The 20,810-nt window shown below is 37.3% G+C and overlaps 1 protein-coding gene across 1 annotated transcript; it reads right to left on the bottom strand.

Annotated features, from left to right (window-relative positions):
- Positions 1-3,316: 3,316 nt before the first annotated feature.
- pik3r3a (phosphoinositide-3-kinase, regulatory subunit 3a (gamma)) lies at positions 3,317-11,776 on the bottom strand. The gene is made up of 8 exons (XM_084412390.1): positions 11,312-11,776; positions 9,989-10,076; positions 9,779-9,877; positions 8,747-8,927; positions 8,515-8,637; positions 7,719-7,840; positions 5,861-6,037; positions 3,317-4,337 (listed from the first exon to the last, which is right to left on the bottom strand). The coding sequence occupies exons 1-8, from the start codon at positions 11,370-11,372 to the stop codon at positions 4,160-4,162; spliced, it is 1,029 nt and encodes a 342-aa protein (XP_084268516.1). The 5' UTR covers positions 11,373-11,776; the 3' UTR covers positions 3,317-4,159.
- Between the last annotated feature and the right edge of the window lie 9,034 nt (positions 11,777-20,810).

A 20,810-nucleotide genomic window follows, 5' to 3' on the forward strand; every position in this document is an offset into this window, starting at 1 on the left:
TATTTATCTTTTGCTACTGTAACGTTTGACATTAAAATCAATTAAGCGATATGAGGAAGAATCCTCATATCGCTTAGTTGATTTTAATGTCAAATGAAATATTTGGGTGACACAGAAAGGACATATAGTTAAGATTATATAAACCTCCAACATTTCCCACCTCATGCATTAAAGACCTTTTATTTTTTTAAGCTAGACAGTACCCTCCCATACAATACACCTCAAAAATATAAATAAAAAGTGTGATACCAACTACTATCTTCTGCACCACTGTTAAAGGCGTGGAGCCTAAATTATTATGGGCGTAGAACAGATCTTGTCATGGGGTTGAGTTCAGACTGAGGATCTGTTTTTTTAATAAAATATGTTTTCATATTGGAAACAACTAGAGTAAAGAACTATGTTTTGCTCAAAGAAAAAAGCAAGAATAACTGACCAGATATCACTATATACAGGAGAATTGATGGGTATTTTGCTATCAGTACACTTGTTTTTTTAAATCTGCTGTCAGGAGATGGCAGTAATGCACTGAAATGAAAATGCAATCCAACATTAAACAAAGAAACATGCAGGGAATATGCATAGACAGTTCCCCCAAGAAGGGAATATGCAAAATGCACATTTCAAGGTATTTAGGGAAACTGATGACTCCCCAAATAGTATCTTCAGAGCCTTTTGGACTGAGCTATTAGAAATGGGAATTAACCTTTAAAGGTGCAGTCTGTAAGAATGACTAGTGGTGTAAATAGGTACTGCAGTCCAATTCAAGCTCGTGAGATTCGGAGATTGTGGTTTCTCCCTCCTCCTCCTCAGACTCTCAGACTTGACGCTCACGTATGGAAGTTTTTATCTTTTAAGCATTTTAATTTTAGTTTTCATTATGTTAGGAAAAAACTTCCATACTCACGGGCTGCCAGTTTGAGCACACGCAATAGGAACGAGCGCAATGGACAATGAAAATTGGCAGATTGGCAACAGTATCACAGACCAAAACAATAACAAACATTCCAGCCTGGAAACGCACATTTAAAGTAAAAAAACTGGCTGTAGAAGTGTTTTTCAGAGAAACGAGTATGTGAACTTCAATAATGCTTCAATATTGAGCAAGTTTCCTAACATATTATGGTATTTTTATGCTTTAGTAGAGTGAAAAAGTTACACACAGCACCTTTAAACACAGTGTTTACTCATTCTTATGTATTTAAGTTAAGAAAAACGTTGTATTATTTAAATAGGAAATCATACAAATTTCCCAAGTTGCTATGGATAGTTTGGAGTGTGAGACACCTGTGTGAACTTGAAGAAACTCTTCTTTAGATGTAAGTCTAAAAGTCATTTAAAAATGTTCAGTTCATCCAGGTACATGCGACACAGAAAAGTGCTATATAAATGTGACAGATTATTACTATTATTATTACGTTAGCAAATTATTTTTGGAACCACTGTGTTTATGATTAGCAGCCAGTGGCTTTCCAGACTTGATTCTGTTTTGGTGAAGAACTCCTCATTCAATAGACCGTTTAGAAAATGTTTCATAATATCTTTTTATTTAACTGAAGAAAGTATCAAGGAGGCCAGAGTGGAGCATCTTGCGCTGTTTATAAATTCAACATTTGTTTTCATCATGTTCCCTGGTTTATGCCGAATCTGACAATATCTCAATCGTCATTTTACATCAATTTGTCTGTCCACCATAATGAAAAACAGTTTTTTTGCTACTACAAATTTTGCCCAAAATCTGATCATGTGATCTTTGGACCAAGCCACACAAAAATAACTGAATGGATTTTTGACATTTGCTACCGCTATCTAGAAATAAGTACCTATTTGAATTTGACTCTGCCTGTGTTTGTTTTCTAATGCTTCTTAGCTTAGCATGCTAATTGGTTAGCATATTAACTATTGTCCATTCATTCTAATGTGGCCATAAACTATGTTAGTAGCGAAGTTAGCATAGCATGCTAACCAGTTAACATGCTGAGTAATGCTTTTGTGTGCTCATTCTTGCCTGGGAAGCTTTCCACAAGCAGCCTGATGTGATGAGCAATGAACACTTGATCAGAATGTTGGGGGTTCGAACCTCATTTGCACCAATGTCCAAATTGCTACTGATACGCCAAGTATACATTCAAGGGTTTATTTGTATTCAACGTGTTTTCTGCTACAACTGCTGTGTCTAAAAAGATTCTCACCTTGAATCTCAATATCAAAACAAGAATCTGCCCTCTCTGTGATACTTAATGTTAAGCAACAGAATTTCCAAATGAAAGTTTGTGTTTACATAAATCCTGTTTGACAAAATCAGAACCATTTTACATGTTCTGTTAAAACATATTTTTTATAACCACAGCAATCCTATAGAACACTTAAACACATTAAAAGTAACTTTAAAAAACAAAGTTGTTATATTTCTTCCCATTTTCTCTCTTATTTTTAGCTACTTTGCCTCTTTTTGAATGAACTCATGGAACTAATGGAGGGGTTTGGCCCCATTATTGCTGCCAGCAGCTATATTTCAAAACTATTTTTATATTTTAAATTAAAAAGCATGCATTGCTCAAAAAGAAATGGAATATTGTGTACAAGTTACAGTATGTGTGTGGGTGTGGTTATTCTCATGTGATGTAATAGTGACTCAGACCATGCTGTATGTATTTTATGAACATAAGCCACAATAGGATTGGATATCTACAAATTTCCTCATATGAGGTGATGCAGTAATCAGGGTTTACTTATAGTACCTGCACACTTGTTACAAGTTGTCCTTGCGTGATGTAACCAGGAACCTGTTCTTCACACACTGACACACACTCACAAAGCTTTTAAGCCCATCCACACTGCTGACACAGAGCGAGGGCTAATCCCGAACACTTCTCATATGCAACCTGCTACAAGAATGTCCTTGTTTTCATGCCCCCACCTAATACCTTATTATAGTCTTCTCTTCTGAACATTCAGTTCTTCTGAATTATTACCAGCAGTGCAACAGTAAGTCCTATTAGTGTCACTGGGTCGTTCTCAGGAAACGATGCCATTAGTGAATGGAAATTAACATTCAAGGGTTTTACATTTCACGTCAAATTTGAAACTTGCAACAGTTTCTCTCACTCCAGGCCCAAAGTGGCAAACACAGACAATTGGGGCACAAATCATGTTTCTATGAACTCGAAACATGTTGCAATCAAAATGTTTTGTGTTTGAATATAACAGGGTTTAATGTTCATAAAACTGTTATGTAATGTTATTTACGTAATGTTTCAGACAGCTCTGCACATTTAACCCATTCATTTCATTAATAAACACATCAGACATGGCCTCTGAATTTATTCACAATCTGTTCTTTTATTTTTGATTTTTAAAGAAGCATGCAAGGGAAAACTTTGTAGCAAAAAAAAATAAGCTCTGCAAATAAGGGTGAATGTTCCCTGTCTGCTGCTGACAAATGTCATAAAAAAAAAATCATTTTACAGAGAGTTGTTCATCTCAAGTATGAGCAGTTTGGCATTGTGTCGTTTACCACAGACACGCTCATTTATTAAACTCAATGAAGCGTCCCATACGACAACTACACTGTCCTGGCTTTCCTTATAAAAAAAAACATTAGAAGTAGAACTTAAATGGATACTTGTATTGTGCACAAAATATTCAAGCTGTCCTTAAAGTGTAACTCAACTTTTATAAACTAACATTTTTTGGATTTCTAATAAACCAAGCGTCAACAACGTCCTTGGGTGCAAAACAATAAAATGAAACAAATGAATTGCAGGCATCTTGTTTTAGACAATAAAGCAAGATTTGAAAGTTTGCCATTCAATAATAAATGCACCCACTGTGTTACATTCACAAAATACACTTTAAAATGTTTTAATAAAACTTTAATAAAAAGGCTATATGCATTCATCCCCACTTAAAAAGCGTGATCGTATTACAAATTCTGTTGTTTTTGTGACTATCTGTAAACATGTCTACAAAGGGCTCATCGAATACTTGTTCAAGTACTGGAGTTTCATTATGACCATGAGGAATGCTTTGGAAAGTGCAATATACATACACAGTTGGTTCCACCCTTCGCACAATGTAAAATGAAGGGACGACGCCAACGAGTGGCAAATCTTCTTCAGTCTTAGTGCACGTAATCTTCACCGTGACGCCAGTGGACTCAGCTGTGGACTGGGTACGCCAGCCGGACGTCCAGAGCCTGGTTGTGCTGCGCCAGTGAGGTGTGATGGTAGTGCAGAACCAGATCCTTCAGAGACTTGTGGAGATCGAACGGTTCGACGAACCCGTAGCCGCGCTCAGTGTGGCGAATCACACAGTGCCTCACCTGGCTGCCCACCCTGTGGTTCAAGACATTAAGAGCAGGGTCAGCGGAGAGCGGTAAACGAGAATCGGGGTCAAGCTGAAATTTATAAAACTTTCAAAGTTGGATGATTTAATACCCTTCCTTTTCTGTCTGCACTCTATTGTACTATAAATAAAGGCAAAAAAGCATGAATATTGCCGTTTTTATTTGGCCTTTAGGTTTACTGAAGAGTCACTAGACTAGTTTTGCAATGCTTAAAGGTTCAGTTCACCGAGCAGATCTCGATCTACAATCTTCCTTTGTGTTCAGCAGAACAAAGAAATTCATACAGGTTTGGAACAACATAAGGGTGTGTAAATGATGACAGAATAAAAAATTTTGGGTGAACTATCCCTTTAATTATTTTGTGACTTGAATGACTAAGTGTTAAAATGTCACTCTAAAAAAGAAACTCTAAAATTCATTCATTTCAATTCATTTGAAAACTTAGGGCTGTTTTACACGACACCGTTTTCAACTAAAAATGTCAAACTTGTGCGTTTTGGCCGTTCGTTTACATGACAACGCCGTTTTGGGTGCCTGAAAACACAAACCCTTGAAAACGGGCGAGTTTTTGAAAACGGTCTCCGTGTAAACTATAAAAACATGAATCTCTGAAGACGATGAGGTCATGCACATGCGTATTACGTGTTCAGTCTATAGTGTTTCATCGCCATCTAATGGCCTGGCAGAAAATACAGCGTTTTTAGTTTGTTTTCACAGATCCGTATGAATGAAGATCGTTGTGACACTGGTGTCGACTGTGTGCGGAAAACTCAAAGAAAAAAACTTCTCAGTTTTAAGCATATCGTTGTCATGTAAGGGATAGTTTGCCCACAAATGAAATTTCTGTCATCATTTCAAGGGAGAGTCCCTTATGCCATGCTAAAACTGTATGATTTTAGCTGCTTTCCACCATCAGGCAAAACCAATCTTGCTATTATTATTATTATTATTATTATTATTATTACCAAGAAACTTCTGTCAAAAACGAAAACGGTGAAATTCCTAATAGTAATAGTTATAATTCCAAATTTAATTTAAGCAACATCAATTTATATTGTCACACAGAGTGCATAAGTGCATTTATTCACCCACAATGGCTATAGTTTGCAGATTTAGTCGCACAAGCGGCTCGTGAACCGAACACAGACTGACTGAATGACACTTTCATTTAAGCAGAATATCTCAAATGGAGACTGCTGAACTGCAGTTTACTTGTTTGTCTGAGTCTTCAGTGTTTTCAGATCGGCGGCACTTTCGCATTTTAGAAAGAGCTTGTGCGCATGATTGCCAGATTGCAAATATTAAGTAAAACACCGGGCAGAAAATGTATATTTTGTTATATCGTTCATGGCCAGAAAAAGATCCAATGTGGATCAGACTTTATGCAAACAGCTAAATGTCTGCCTATACGGGACCACAGCCTCCGAAGACAATAGATTCACATGAAGTTACGGGACATTTCTATCTTGTGCTAATTAAACAAACAGGACAAAGCACTGAAGGATGACTTACACCACAGAGCAGGCGTAGCAGTCCTTCGAGCTGCTGTTGCGGATGAGGAAAGCACCGGACGGTTTCCCGTGGAGAAGCTCCTCCGCCTGACCTCGACCGAGATCTCCCACAAACCATCGCTCTTCCTCCAGGAGCTCCGCACTCTCCTCTTGCTCCTCTTTCACCTCATATGGAGACCTGAGAAAACAAACACTCGTTGATAAGCAGAAAGCTCTGAAAGCGCCTCATGCAGCTCCAAGAGCACCTCTGTCTTCTGAAGTCCAGTTCCTGTTCACCTGCCATTGTCCCTTTGTCTCCTACAGACCTCTCTGATCTCTAGCGTCAGGCAAAGCAGCCAGACGTGATCCCACTCGCTGCCTTTGACTTTGTTAATAAAAAAACTTTAAAAGGTGCCGTAATATTGAGAGACTTGAAGTAATACAAGATTTTTTCATCAAATCAGTGGTGACGGGTAGATTATTTAGAAATACAATAAAAATCATAATAACTGGTGGTCGCAAAGTCAAGTATCACACATTAAGGGATAGAGTTCATCCCCAAAATGAACCGAAACACAATGAATGTATTTTAATGAAACCTGAGAGAATTCTGTCCCTCCATTAAAAGTCCATTCACCCAAAACTTTGCCGAAGTACAGTTTAGCTTCCGTTTACCATATCTGATGTATGTGTGTGTTAATATGGGAGTAAAAGCTTAAATTAAACCCGTTCATCAAATAAAGCACATGTGTCTCTTCAAAAGACTTGGATTAAACCATTCAATACATATGGATTAGTTTTATGATCTCTTTATTAACTTTTTGAAGCGTCAGATTTATGGGTGAATGGACTTGCAATGGAAGAACAGAAATCTCTGAGGTTTCATTAAATATATCCTCTCAGTTGTGATGATGATGAATGAAAGTCTAAAACCCCAAATCCAAGTATTAAACTTGAAACTTATGAAATCGGTTTTATTTTTTCAGTAAATTTTTTTCTGGATTTTCTTTTAATAGTCTGATTGTCTAATTAAATGAAACAAATGACATTTTTAGATGTTTTATTATTTTCTGGATTATGCTGTTAGAGGTTTAATTCAATTTAATTATCAAAAAGCATGTCTAATCAATTGAATTCATAAAACTGAACTACTTCATGATTTATTAACATTTTTACAATAATACAAATGTTTTGTTTTTCAGAAATTCTGTTGTCTTGTTTTAATTTTTCAGTATTTATGATTTAATACACATTGTGATCAAATAAAGGCATACAAAATGAACAGTTTAATTAGTCATTTAAAATTTAGTCAAACGAAACTAACAATTTCATTTATTTTAGGCAAACAAAGTTCTGCACAACATTTATACTAAAAACAAGATTTTTATTTCTTTATTTATATTCCTTAAAAATAAAAATTGAATCATTTTATTACTATTACTTTGATTAGTACCATCTTCTTAATATCAGTAAAATATTTCTGCCACAATTTCTTCACATCAAACCAAACTTTTATTTTGACAGGTTGTCGTGAGTTTCTGTGTGTGTGTGTATGACGGTAGTTTTTCTCAAATGAAATGCTGATGAAGTGACTGGGAGAATGAAAGATGATATTTTGAAGAATGTCGGTAACCAAACAGTTCATCAGCCCCATTGACTTCCACTGTATTTTTTTCCATACTATGGAAATCAATGGGGTCCATCAACTGTTCGGTTACCGGCATTCTTCAGTTATCTTCTTTTGTGTTCAACAGAAGAGAGAAATTCATACAGGTTTGGAACAACTTGAGTAAAGGATGTAAATGATGGGTGAAATATCCCTTTATTCCTCGGGAAACACTGGTGCTCTTTCAGTACTGGTGTTGCATATGAGCACTCACTGTGTCAGATGACTGTGGGTCGAGTCAGGGAAATCCTTGCAAGAGTTCTCTTGAGAATAACAATGTTCTTTTGAGATCTCGGTCATACTGACGGGCTCTAAAGTATTTCTCCTTTGGATTTCCTGTAAAGCAACAGGAACATTCTTAGAAAAGCAATGTATTTGATATACATTCCTTAAAGGGATAGTTCACTTTGAAATTAATTTTTGATATGTTTTAGCTTACCTCAAGGGCATCCAAGATGTAGGTGTCTTTGTTTCCGCAGTAGTTTCAATTTTGATATTTTTATCAAATGATCTGACGGCGCGGGCGGGTATAGATATATACATAGATGTCGCCTTGGCTACTGCAGTTCATTGGAACGAAACCGTAGCCAAGGCGACATCTATGTATATATCTATACCCGCCCGCGCCGTCAGATCATTTGGACGTGTGCTGTGTTCAAGAGATAACAACGATATAAATACTGTTCGTTTTCTCACACAAACCGCTCGTTTCGTGTCTTAGGCCATCAATGTGTACTTACGATGGGGAATTGTTTAATTTGGACGATGGGGAATTGTTTTAATTTGGACTCTGTGCTTGTGTTTTGAGCCAGTGACCATAGACCTGCATTATATGACTGACAGACAAGAACGGTTTGACCTAAAAATATCAAAATTGAAACTACTGCGGAAACAAAGACATCTACATCTTGGATGCCCTTGAGGTAAGCTAAAACATATCAAAAATTAATTTCAAAGTGAACTATCCCTTTAACATTTTTCAAACACATATTTGATCCTGAAAAGCTTACCTGTAATAAAGTGGTGCAAGCGTCATATAGCTGGTCATACTCTGCCGTCTTCTGAAACAGTCTTAAACATTCTTGGAGTTTCTCTCTGGTTGCGCTCAAAAACTCTTCCTTCACAGGTAGATCCTGAACATGCAATACAAGGCATTTGCTTATTGACACAAAAACACACTGACTAAAGCTTCCTTTCAACTAAGATCATCTTCACAATGAAATTCACTGAACAGGAACCGACCGTGTGACAGTGGGACACGGGATAAGCCAGCGTGACATCCAGGGAAGTGTTGTACTGGACTAAGCTCCTGTGCCTATAGTAAGATATCAGATCCGGCACCGAGCTGAAGGTCAGAGGCTCCGAGAATCCAAATTTTCCATCTCGATGTTGGATCCTGATGAGTTTGTTGGTGCCATTGTTCCTGTGGAGAGAAGCGCTTTCAGACATACAGCCTTTTCTGTAAATTCAATGGTACAGTGTATTTCTCCATGTAGAGGTCATGTGTGAAAAGAGCCCATTGTTGAAATCCCAACCAATAAAATCAGGCAATTTGCTGTCTTACTTGCCAGCTAAAGAAGTAGTTTATATTGTTGAAAAAAATTGGTAAAACCGCTCTGTGTGCGAACAAAGCCATAAAATTAAGTTAACAACATTTAATTTGAGCACATTCAAGGTTAGGATGCTAGCTAAACTTATGATTGACACAGTTGCTGCATGCGGTGACACGGTTAATCATCTACGTCTATGTCATCGAATTAGGATACGTTTACACGACACCATTTTAAACTAAAAACGGAAAACTTTTACACGAAAACGGCATTTTGGGGGCCTGAAAACAGGTTTGAAAGTGCATGTTTTTGAAAACCATAGCGTTATTGTCTCGGTGCAAAAAACAAACAAACGTGTGTTCAGTCTATAAGCACCTAGTGCGTCTTTATCGCCAACCATTGGCCTGGCAGCAGAATACAGCGTTTTTAGCTGTTCTCGCGGATCTGTGCAAACGGGGATCGTTTTGACGACATTGCCGCTTGTACGCGGAAATCGTAAAGGAAAAACTTTAGTGCATCATTGTTGTGTAAACGTAACTTTAGACAGACTTAAAGTACTAGCAAATCAAAGAGTTTTAATGACACTAATGTGTGATTGGTCGCAATACAGACAAAAGACTGTATTGTATGTGTGAGAGTGGCTAATGATTGGTTGGCCACTGTCAGTACCCGAGTCACAAATCTGCTTCACTAAAAGAGGAATCCTAAAACATGCGATCCTTACCTCACAGTTAATGTGTATTGTCCCTGCACCCTGCAGGAGGCATTTCGGACCAGGAAAGCACCGTCAGGCATGCCGTGGAGGATTTCGTTCACCTCCTCCCTAATGCAAGTGGTATAAAATTCAATAATATGCAAACAAATTGATAACGACAAAAATACGAAGACTTATTCCGGCTAAATAGTTTACCGAATGAAGTTAAAATGCTCTCACCTTGATGTGTCAGCCCAGTACCACCCGGCCTCCTGTAATGAATCGCTGGGCTCCATTTCTCTTGGTAGATGATCGTCGCTACTGATGACTGATGAAGAAATATAATATGAGACAACCTAATATAGAACCGTTCAGCAACTGTTACATTTCTACAATAAATTATCAATTTGTCAGGTTTTGGTCACTGAAAATGAAAAAAAACTCAATTGTGCCAATCCACTATTTTACCTATTTTATTTGAAAAATAATATTAGATCTTTTTATAGATTGTTTTGTATAAATGTATTTATCAATAATGTCTATGACTGTCATGACCATTTTTTCCTACATATTTTAACATAATGATTATAATTATATGATATAAAATATATAAAATGATATTGAATACTTAGATTGTAAAATTAATTAAGTGTTTAATCTATTTTACATAGAAATCATAAAAATTTCTTTTTCCATTTTTGTCAATGCCAGTTTTCACATTAATACATATAACATCATTTTAATACAAAGAAAACAGACAGAATAGACAGAAACTAGAGAGTACACAATACAAGCATTATAGAAGAGCAAACATCTAACGTTAGACGACGTGTATGAGGGGGTTTGCGGAGCAACGGAAAAGCAGATGGCCAGCAGATAGAAACTTAAATTCTCTTATTAACCTATCAGTAATACTGTTAACAAGACACAGTAAGTTTGTGTAAAGACGCCTGTCTAGAACTGTGTGCCTGAAGTGACAGCTGTGGACAGAACAGCGCTCGGGATTTCCCTGGGATCCCCGCTCGCGAATTCAACAATCCCACTATGGAAAAGGTGAAGGTCTGTGAATATTCAGTACATGGCGTGACGTTAATCAGCGAGTCTCTGTGATTGGCTTAAATTAAGACTTTGCTTAACCGTTGAAGACGGCACTGGGCTCATGAATACTAATCAAGTTACGTGATTGGACGCTCAAAGACTGTTACTAAGCGACGTCACCATTGCCTATTTAATATTCATGAGCTCACGCTTCTCCATAGTAGGATTGGTAGTTCCGTGGCCCGATACTCCTGCACTGCTGACCTCAATGAACTGAGCGATGACATGTTGAGACATGCAAGACTCAACGAATAACCCGAGACTGGGCTAACTCACTTTTATATAATATTAACTAACTTTCACAATTGTTCTCTTCATGAATACGGCTATATTATTGTTCCCAAGATTAACGCTTGACACTTGGGATTGTGTTTGGACGAGAACAAAGACAGTGTGATTTAAACAGAAAACACACCAAATCTAAAAAGATGAGAAGGAAAACAATAAAGAAATATAGTTACGAACCAGTGCCCGCTGCGCTGACACGACTCATTTCGATGTAAGAAAAAGGTTCAGACGACGACATCCTTTCTTCAACAATGGATCGTGTTCGCGAAGTGAATTAAGCCCTTTAAATACTGTAAATCGGACCGTCAAACAATTGTGACCGTTTGTCTAATTGTTATATCTAAGATAACGATGAAAACAACGGCAGAACAATGTTAAAAATCCGAAAAAAGCCCGTTTTTCCACTTCTTAATCCAAGTGTCCGGTTGTAAAAAAAAAATAAAAAAAATTGGCAGCCAGTCATTTAAAATAAAACTTAGCAATGAAGCTTATGATCATGTACCAGATTAACATACATGATCATCACGTTAATAACGCTAAGTATTGATCTAAATATCCAAATGAACAGAGTGTCTGGAGTGAATCAAACTCTTATAAGGTTTGGGACGATGTAAGTGTCTGAGGACGATACCATCGATCTGCATAGGGGACAATTTATACAGGATGTCGTTGTGTTGTTGTTTGTATTATTTTGTTGTTATTGGAAATCGCCATTGCTTTTATCATAATACTGAAAATACATTTTAGAAACGGAGTATTAGTTGTATGCTCTTATTTAAAGCCACTGTTGTGTTAATGTTAGGAGGTATTACCCCCTTTCCCCGCAACTATGTTACGGTCCGTTTTTGTCCTGCGTATATATCGCATTGTGCCAATTGATACTTTTCTTTAACTTGTTAAAAGTCCAAATTCTGAGTTTTCTGCACACAGTCATTGCCATTATATTTTTAAAGAAAAATTAAACTGTTTAAAAATGATTCAAATATGGCATGAGGTTTTGTAACTTAAATATTATGAAGGTCTGCACATAGGGGGAGTTCCTTCGGTGAAGGGAACATTGTGTACTGTTGGCATTGTCTGACACTAGTTCGTTCAAGCATGCTTTTCAGAGACATGAAGACATGTGAATTGCTTTTGCATGATATAACATCTCTAGGAAGTCGATGACAGAAAGCACAGAAAAGCCCATTTTAAGTGCAATTATTTAAGGCTATACATATTAACGATGAAATAAGTCTATTAAATAAGACAATAGATCGCGATTGATCACACAACATTACAATGAGAAAGTTACTCTAAAAAAGTTACATAATTAATTACTAGCCACTGATTACACCTTAAACACTGCAATTAGGTTACTGTACTAATCATTCTCTAGTACTGCACTTATTACTAATTACTTTCTAAATCTCATATCAACCTCGACCAGTTGAACAACACAATGATAAAAACTGCAGTTTTGATTCTTTCAGATAAACAATAGACAATTGCATAATTCTTGAACTAACCAAATTTTGTAGAGGGAGAAGGTTACATTAAAACAAATATTTTAACATAAAACTTTGATGTTAAATCCCCTATTGTTTTATATTTGTTTTATAATTGTTCTATAATCTCTACATCAGAAGTAACTGTAATTAAATTACAGAAAAATTATGAGTAGTCCCTTACTTTACTTTTTCAAAGGAAAAGTAAATTACACTAATTCGATTTCTTATTTATTAGTTACACCCGACACTAAAAATGCACAACATGTTTGATATTATAATACATGATTTCACATTGAATCTCCAAAACAACATAAAGACGGTATATTTTAAATAGTTGTTTAATTAATAAAAACTTTTAAGTACAATGCCAAGTACAACCAAGTACAATGATTAAAGGCCATGCAGTGCTTCACGGTGCTGGCGAGCATGAAACCCTAGATAGCTTGATTATGCCAGGAAGTGAATATGGATACTGTGTTAATGGTTGGGTGGGCAATTTTCGGAGAGGCTAGCAATAGCGAGTTAGCTTTGAAAGCATAAGATCCCACCCTTCCTTCAGAGCGTCTCCAAAGCCACACCTCCTCCAAAACACATGATCGCGTACAGCAGGCAGCAAACAAAAGCGTCACAAGAGACAGCGTTAAATTACCTCATGTCTCAAAGCACATTACATTACAATAATAATGAATGTAATTAAACAACTTAAAGGGCACTGACCTGTGCCACCTGACTGCTGCATTTTGGAGTTGATGGGGTTGCCACTGAAACGCATAAATTTGAGTCACAAACTGCTCCGAGTATAACGTCACAGGTTTCCATCTCATCCAGATTACAGTAGTTATGGCGTGAACGCAGCATAAGCTGGTTGTTTTGGTTCAGGAGGAACTGTAAAAGATGGCTGCTGTTTCGTTTGTGGAACTCGGTGACTGACGTCTGTCAAACTCGCTGATGACGTGTGATGCCTAACTGTGCGTTCACACCGCCGCCGGCGAAAGCGTCAAAGTGGCCGGAAGTCATTCATTTTCAATGAGAGCCGGCGGCGAGCTCCGGCGAGGGTGGCGCGGCGCTGCTCGGGCGAGAGCGGTGAGAAGAGTTGAAGTCAGGTCAACTTTATGGTAATGAGCTATGATGCGGTTCGGCGGCAACCAATCGGAATGTAGAAGTCCTCCGCTTGAGAGGATTCCAGAGAACACAGACAAGTAATTCGATCTACGTCAGAGCGTCAGAGCGTTCCCGCATCTTTCTACGGCGTCTTTGGCAGGGCGGCAAGAGCGAATTTTGCCGCTCTCGCTGGCGGCGGTGTGAACGCACAGTAAGCGAGCAGGGTACGTGGAGGTTTAAAAATACATGTGTTGACAGGCAGGGAGGACATCGTATAATTGCATTCGGACCGAATAATGATTGGACAAACATTTTATTGTCCTACGCCTTCCACGGATGATATATATATATATATATATATATATATACATACATACATATAATAACATTTACACCACTTAACTTAGTGATTGCTATCAGGATGTGAAGGGACTTTCAACTAGCGTTGTAACGGTCACCAGCTAGAGTGCCCTTGAGAGCCACCAGAGGGCACTCCTCACCAGACTATTATCACTCCCTCACAAACTACATTTCCCATAACTCACCATTTGGTGGACTCATCATCACTCATTGCATTCACCTGTGTCTCATTACCCTGTTAGTCTCAGCCTATTTATACCATGTTCACTCATTCACTCACTGTGAAGTTTTGTATGTTGTTGCACTGCATTTCTGAGCGTTTCCCCTGGTTTCATGCCTCTTGTTTTTGGATTTCTTGCCTGTTCTGTTGATTACTCTTTTGCCTCTGACCTTTGTTTGTTTGTTTGTTTGTACGGCCTACCTGTGTTTTGACCTATTGCCTGTATATTGTATTACGTGTCTGGATTGCCCCTTAATTAAAGCTGCATTTGGATCTCAACCTTCATGTCTCGGAGCAGTTCGTAACATGCGTTCAATATTTTACTGTGATACAGATTAAAAAATATCAATTGCAAAAAAAATTATGTTTTTGATAGCCCCTATATGATTTAAATCATAAAAAACACAGTCTATAATAGTCTAATATTCACTTTTCGTCAAAAAATGTTTTTTACATCAAGTTTTAATATGTAGAACAGATTAGCAAGGTCTGCCAAGATACTGCCATAGGCCTATAAGATACTGCTTCAGATATAGATATTATAGATCTGATTTGACTGGAAATGCCTCACAACTTGCCAGTTTTCTGTTCTTTATAGCTCTTTGCAAGTGTTACAACAATAATATATACAAATAATAGATCAAATTTGTTAATTTCGAGATCTGTGTCTATTCTGTATGGAATAGTCTCTGGGCAGAAATGCATAATTGGCATCTCTATCATTCAGACCAAACCAATATTGTTTCAACCGCTTGTTTTAATTTACAGTTAATTCATCACAAACAAAAGTTGACCCGCTCTATAGAGTCAAGTAAACACATTTTGTTATGTTTGGAATGTGATTCCTCATAAACTCTCATTTTCAATAATGTGGCAATTCATGGCAATAAACATCTTTACATATTGAGATGTCAGAATAGAACTGTTGTTTATATAATATGTGCTATATACTGGTTTTCTGTACACTGACAACACCATTTCCAAACACTTCACTGAATCAATAAACATTTCCTTTCCATTTCATATCCTTTTCAAATCGTCAGATCTCTTGGTGTCTAATACAAACAATCCACTTAAAATAGAACAAAATATCATTTGCCTGTGGCCAGATCACATTGAACTTTTCCACAAGAGATACAGTGTCTATTTCTGGTCATTTATGTTAGGAAAAACGATGCCAAGATCAGGATGTGCGTATACAGAGCCATGGCCATTGTGTTTCCGGCATCACAACTTCATTCCGTCTCTCTGTTAGCAAACAAAGATTAGAGAATATGAATCATTTATTATGTGCTATGGCTTCCACTGCACTGCATTTGGTTGGTTTTAAGAGCAAACCTCAGTTAAACTGTGCTAAGTATAGTTTTCTCTTGCTGTGGTTCAATGTTGATTTTTAATGATTTATGTTTTCTGTGCTGTATAACAATCTGCTCACCGAAACAATATTTTGAATTTGTTTAACATGTTTCAGCTGTTTCATTAAAGTGCCCCTTTTATGCTATATTCACTCTGTACATGCTACCATTAGGAGATATCGTTAGGAAACATGGAATTAGCTTTCACTGTTATGCTGATGATACTCAGCTCTATATTTCTTCAAAACCTGGTGAAACTTACCAATTCACAAAATTAACGGAATGCATAGCTGATATAAAAAAACTGGATGACTAGTAATTTCCTACTTAATTCTGAAAAAACAGAGATTTTCCACATGTAATAATCTAGAATACTGTCTAACACTTGATGGCTGCTCTGTCAAGTCTTCGTCGTCGGTTAGGAACCTGGGTGTGCTCTTTGATACCAATCTTTCATTTGAAAGTAATTTTTCCATCTTAAAAATATATATAAAATACGTCATATGCTCTCATTGACAAATGCAGAACAATTAGTTAATGTGTTCATGACCTCAAGGCTAGATTATTGCAATGCTCTACTGGGTGGTTGCCCTGCACGCTAAATAAACAAATTACAGCTGGTTCAAAACGCAGCAGCTCGAGTTCTTACCAGAACCAGGAAGTATGACCATATTAGCCCTGTTCTGTCAACACTGCATTGGCTCCCTATTAAACATCGTATACATTTTTAAATATTGCTGATCACTTACAAAGCACTAAATGGTTTAGCTCCGCAGTACTTGAGCGAGCTCTTAACGCATTATAGTCCTTCACGTCTATTACGATCTCAAAATTCCGGCCAGTTGATAATACCTAGAATATCAAAATCGACTGCTGGCGGTAGATCCTTTTCCTATTTAGCACCAAAACTTTGGAACAGTCTTCCTAACATTGTCCGGGAAGCAGACACACTCTGTCAGTTCAAAGCTAGATTAAAAACACATCTCTTTGACCTAGCATACACATAACACATTATAGACTTCTATAATTCTGCTTTAGGCTGCATAGATTAGGTCAGCCAGAACCGGGAACACTCCCCATAAATCCTGATGTACTCATTACATCATAAGAAGAATGGCATCTACGCTAATTTTAGTGTCTTTGTTTATCCCGAGGTTTTCCCACAGCCTGCCAGATCCAGGCCGTATCCAGATCTGATGAAGGACCTTCACCTGGACCCGATCCAACACAGTGCTGAAGTGCCAACTAGTCTCTCCCTGTGAAATATCCCTTTCCCACTCTACAGATAAAGCGTTGTCGGGATAATTTCGGTTCACGTACCTACCCCGAAGAGATACAATTCTGTATCAAAATTTTAAGGCCAGACAAGTAGTTTAAGGCTTGGTTTGTAGGGAATTACAAACCTGCGCACATATATTTAAATGCGCATAACTATAGAATTAATTCTTGATGCGCACGTGAACGCCATCAGCGTTTCTCACAGGTTCGCGTTTAAGGTCTGTGTAGAGAGAACGATGTCGTCTTAGCGGCCCCTAAGTTAATAACTAATGATCCTTGCGACGGAAGCGAATCAATCAAAACTAACTTTAGCTGGAAAATATCTTTATTCAAGAACTGCTATAAAGCCAAAACAATCTCTGTTACCTTAAATTATCCGTTTGTTACTGTAAAGCCGCTTTGAAACGATCTACTTTGTTAAAAGCGCTATATAAATGAAGATGACTTGACTTGACTTGAAGGCTCATAATTCTGTTTTGGAGGTCTCCTACAATAGCTTTACATGAATCCATAATTCTGCATCATCACCTCTTTTCTCACAGTGTCTGAAACGGTTCGATAAAAGTTCGATAAAAGATTCAGTTTCTCTAAATCCCTCCTTTCTGCCAGCCTTCTCTGATTGGTCAGATGGCCCAGTCTGTTATGATTGGTCGACCATTTACAACTTGCGGACTATTGCCATATTTGAATTTCAGCTCTTCCTCATTGCTTTATACACAGTGATACGAACAGTAATGATGCCGTCGGTTTTTACATATAAATTCCAGCGCGAGTCCTCATCCTTTGGAAATGCATCAAAGTTGATTTACAGCGCTGAAAACATGTCGCCTTCTTGACATGTCGGCAACTCAAACCAAACTCTTCCAGTCTCAGCTACAAATACAGTGTTTGAGGGTCAAAGTTGTTCGAGGGCAGCCAGTGAAGCATAGACTGGACTTATGCAAATTTGTTACGTAGGTTTGTGACAGGAAACTGACTCATTTTAGCAATTCAGAATCAATTCTTTCTTTTAGGAGACAGAAACTTTATTTATTGTGCACTTTAATCTTTAAAATTTTAGACAATTTACATTCACAAACAGCTTTATTACACACTGCATGAAAGGTAATATTCGAAAAAGCATAATAGGGACACTTTCATTAATTATTTTGTGTTTCACAATTTTACTGCAAAGTCACTAAAAAGCACGTAATAAATTTTCATCATAAATCACTGTCAATAAACAACAGGTTTTCACTGTGACAAGGCCAGTCAGTGGGATTGTCTCCACTATTTTCTGAGCTGATTAAAATCATGTAATCATTCTTACGCCTTTTATTTGTTTGTTTTTTGCCAAACTTTCCTTTTCTCTGGTTCTGAGCAATTTAAAACTTATTTCTCTGGAATGTAATTTCTCTGTTCAGAGGAAGCAATTTATTACTCACAAAAATAAAATAAAAGGGCTGTAGATCAAACATAATCAAAACCAACTCTCCAAGCTTTTTATGATCGAGCACAACTGCAGTAAATCTATAATGTTACTATAACTGTTTATTAATGATACGTTTGATCTGGGTTTGAGTTTTTGTTTGAGTTGAGTTCTTGTTTGGTTTTCAGTTCAGGTTCCAGTGTTAGGTTTACACGGCAACGTTGTAAAAACGGAAAAGTTTGCGTTTTTCGAGTTCAGACGACAACGTTGTGAAAACAATCCCCGTTCACACGGATCCTAAAAACGCTTTAAGTGATTACACCAAAACAAAAGATAACAACAACTTTATGTCTGAACATTTTTTGTATTACATTTCATAATAAACTCAGACAAGCTCAGTATCGACTCCTTTTCCGTCAGTTTATTTTTGTGAATTTAAATGTGTGCAAAGGATTGTGGGTGATTTAAGGCCGCAAAGGATACACCCGATGCATCCTTCAAAACAGGCCGAAAGAAGGAGGCGAAACGAAGGCGGCCTTTCAAGCATCCTTCAAATTGAGACGGCCTGCAGCGACGTTTGATGACGTGGCCGGCGAGATATGCAGCCTTCCGTTTGAGAAACACCCATTGATGTTTACACAGAGACAATAATGGTATTATTTAAAAAAATATATTAAAAAAAATCCATACACCATCGTGTAAAAATAATACGTTTACACGACACCATTTTCAACGAAAAATGTAAAACTTTTTATACGCTTTGGCCGTTCAATTACACGACAACGGCGTTTTGAGTGCCTGAAAACTTTTGAGAACAGGTTTCAAAGTGCAAGTTTTTGAAAACGGTCTCCATTTAAACAACAAAAACGTGAATCTCTGAAGACAATGAGGTCATGCACATGCGCATTACGTGTTCAGTCTAGTGTTTCATCGTCATCTAATGGCCTGGCAGCAGAATACAGTGTTTATAGTCGTTTTCACGGATTAGTGTAAAAGGGGATCATTTTGTCTGTATGCGAAAAACTCAAAGGAAAAACCTCTCTGTTTTAAGCATATCATTGTCATGTAAACATACCCTTAGTTCATGTTTTCTTTGTTCTTGTTCATTAGTTGCCATGGTTTTTGATATTGCACCTGTGTCTTGTTAATTATCTCGTTTAGTAAAATCCCTATAGTGTTTCCCTGTGTATTTATAGCCCTCAGTTTCAGTTATTCTTTCTGTCATCCATATTTGCTGGTTGTTCTGTTCACGTTTTGAGAAGTTCTGAAGATACCTGAGTGTTTTGATTTTGTTAAGAGAATCAATACCATGAGTGTGCTAACTCCTAAGCTGTTAGAGAGGTTGTTTTGGTCAAGCATATCACAAGGCTCTATCACAAACTCAGGTAACAGATGACGTGGTTAAATTGAGTTATTTTACAGGATCATAGGAGAGTTGCCAGTACTCTGCATTTATTTTTTAATTAGTGAAATTCCACAATGATGTTTGGACTTGCTGAACAAATTAGCATCTATTGTCACATAACGTGGTAGCAAGCACACAAAGACGAGGAGAAACAAACTCTTTTAACAACAAAAACTCAGGAACCATAACACGCTATAACATAGACAAGAACGGATGAAGAATGAGGGAGAACACAGGGTATAAATGCAAGGGCAAACAAAGGAACTTAATCAGGTAATTAACTGGACACAGGTGAATGAAATAACTAATTACACTGACTGGGCAAAACTAGGTCACAGGAACTGAACCAAACACACAATGAAGGGGGAAACACAAAACATACGTTACATCGATATTCAATATCGATATTGATTTTTCGATATTTCCTTAAAATGCCAGCAATTTGAACTTTTCAGCAAATATACAGAACTGAGATATGACGTTTTTTGAACATCTGTTCCAAGAGCAAGCTGCATTCTGAGATGGGATGTGCGTCTGTAGTGTGTTTGATAAAGTAATGTCTCACAGGTCATAGTCTTCAAATGAGAACAAGTTATTCCAATACAAACTATTTAGGGTAAAATAACTGTACCGGGGCTTTGTTTGTGGTTCATTCTGACGCATGTAGAGGTCCTCTGTTAGGAAAGCATGTGACTTGCTCTCTACTGATATTGCTCAAGGATCCCAAACCTAAATACAACGCTGGGCGTCTTATATCTTAGATACACTTTATTTTGGCAGCATTGCTGTTTTTAAAACACTTTTGAAATCACAACTTTTTTGTGGTTTGTGATGTAAGTGGAATAAATGGTCCATTATTGAATACACTTACTCAAAAGTGAGGGGACCAATTGTATGTTTGAGAATAATTTTTACCATTTATTTAATTCCTCAAATCATAGTTTTGGGATTGATTCTGAGCCAGCAAAGGAAATTGCTCTGATAATTTAATATACGCAACTCAGTCTGACACAAGCGCATAACAGAAAAAGATGCAAACAAAGCTCCAGAATTTTATAA

Source organism: Rutilus rutilus, assembly GCF_951802725.1.
Source record: "Rutilus rutilus genome assembly, chromosome: 6".
Lineage (NCBI taxonomy): Eukaryota > Metazoa > Chordata > Actinopteri > Cypriniformes > Leuciscidae > Rutilus > Rutilus rutilus.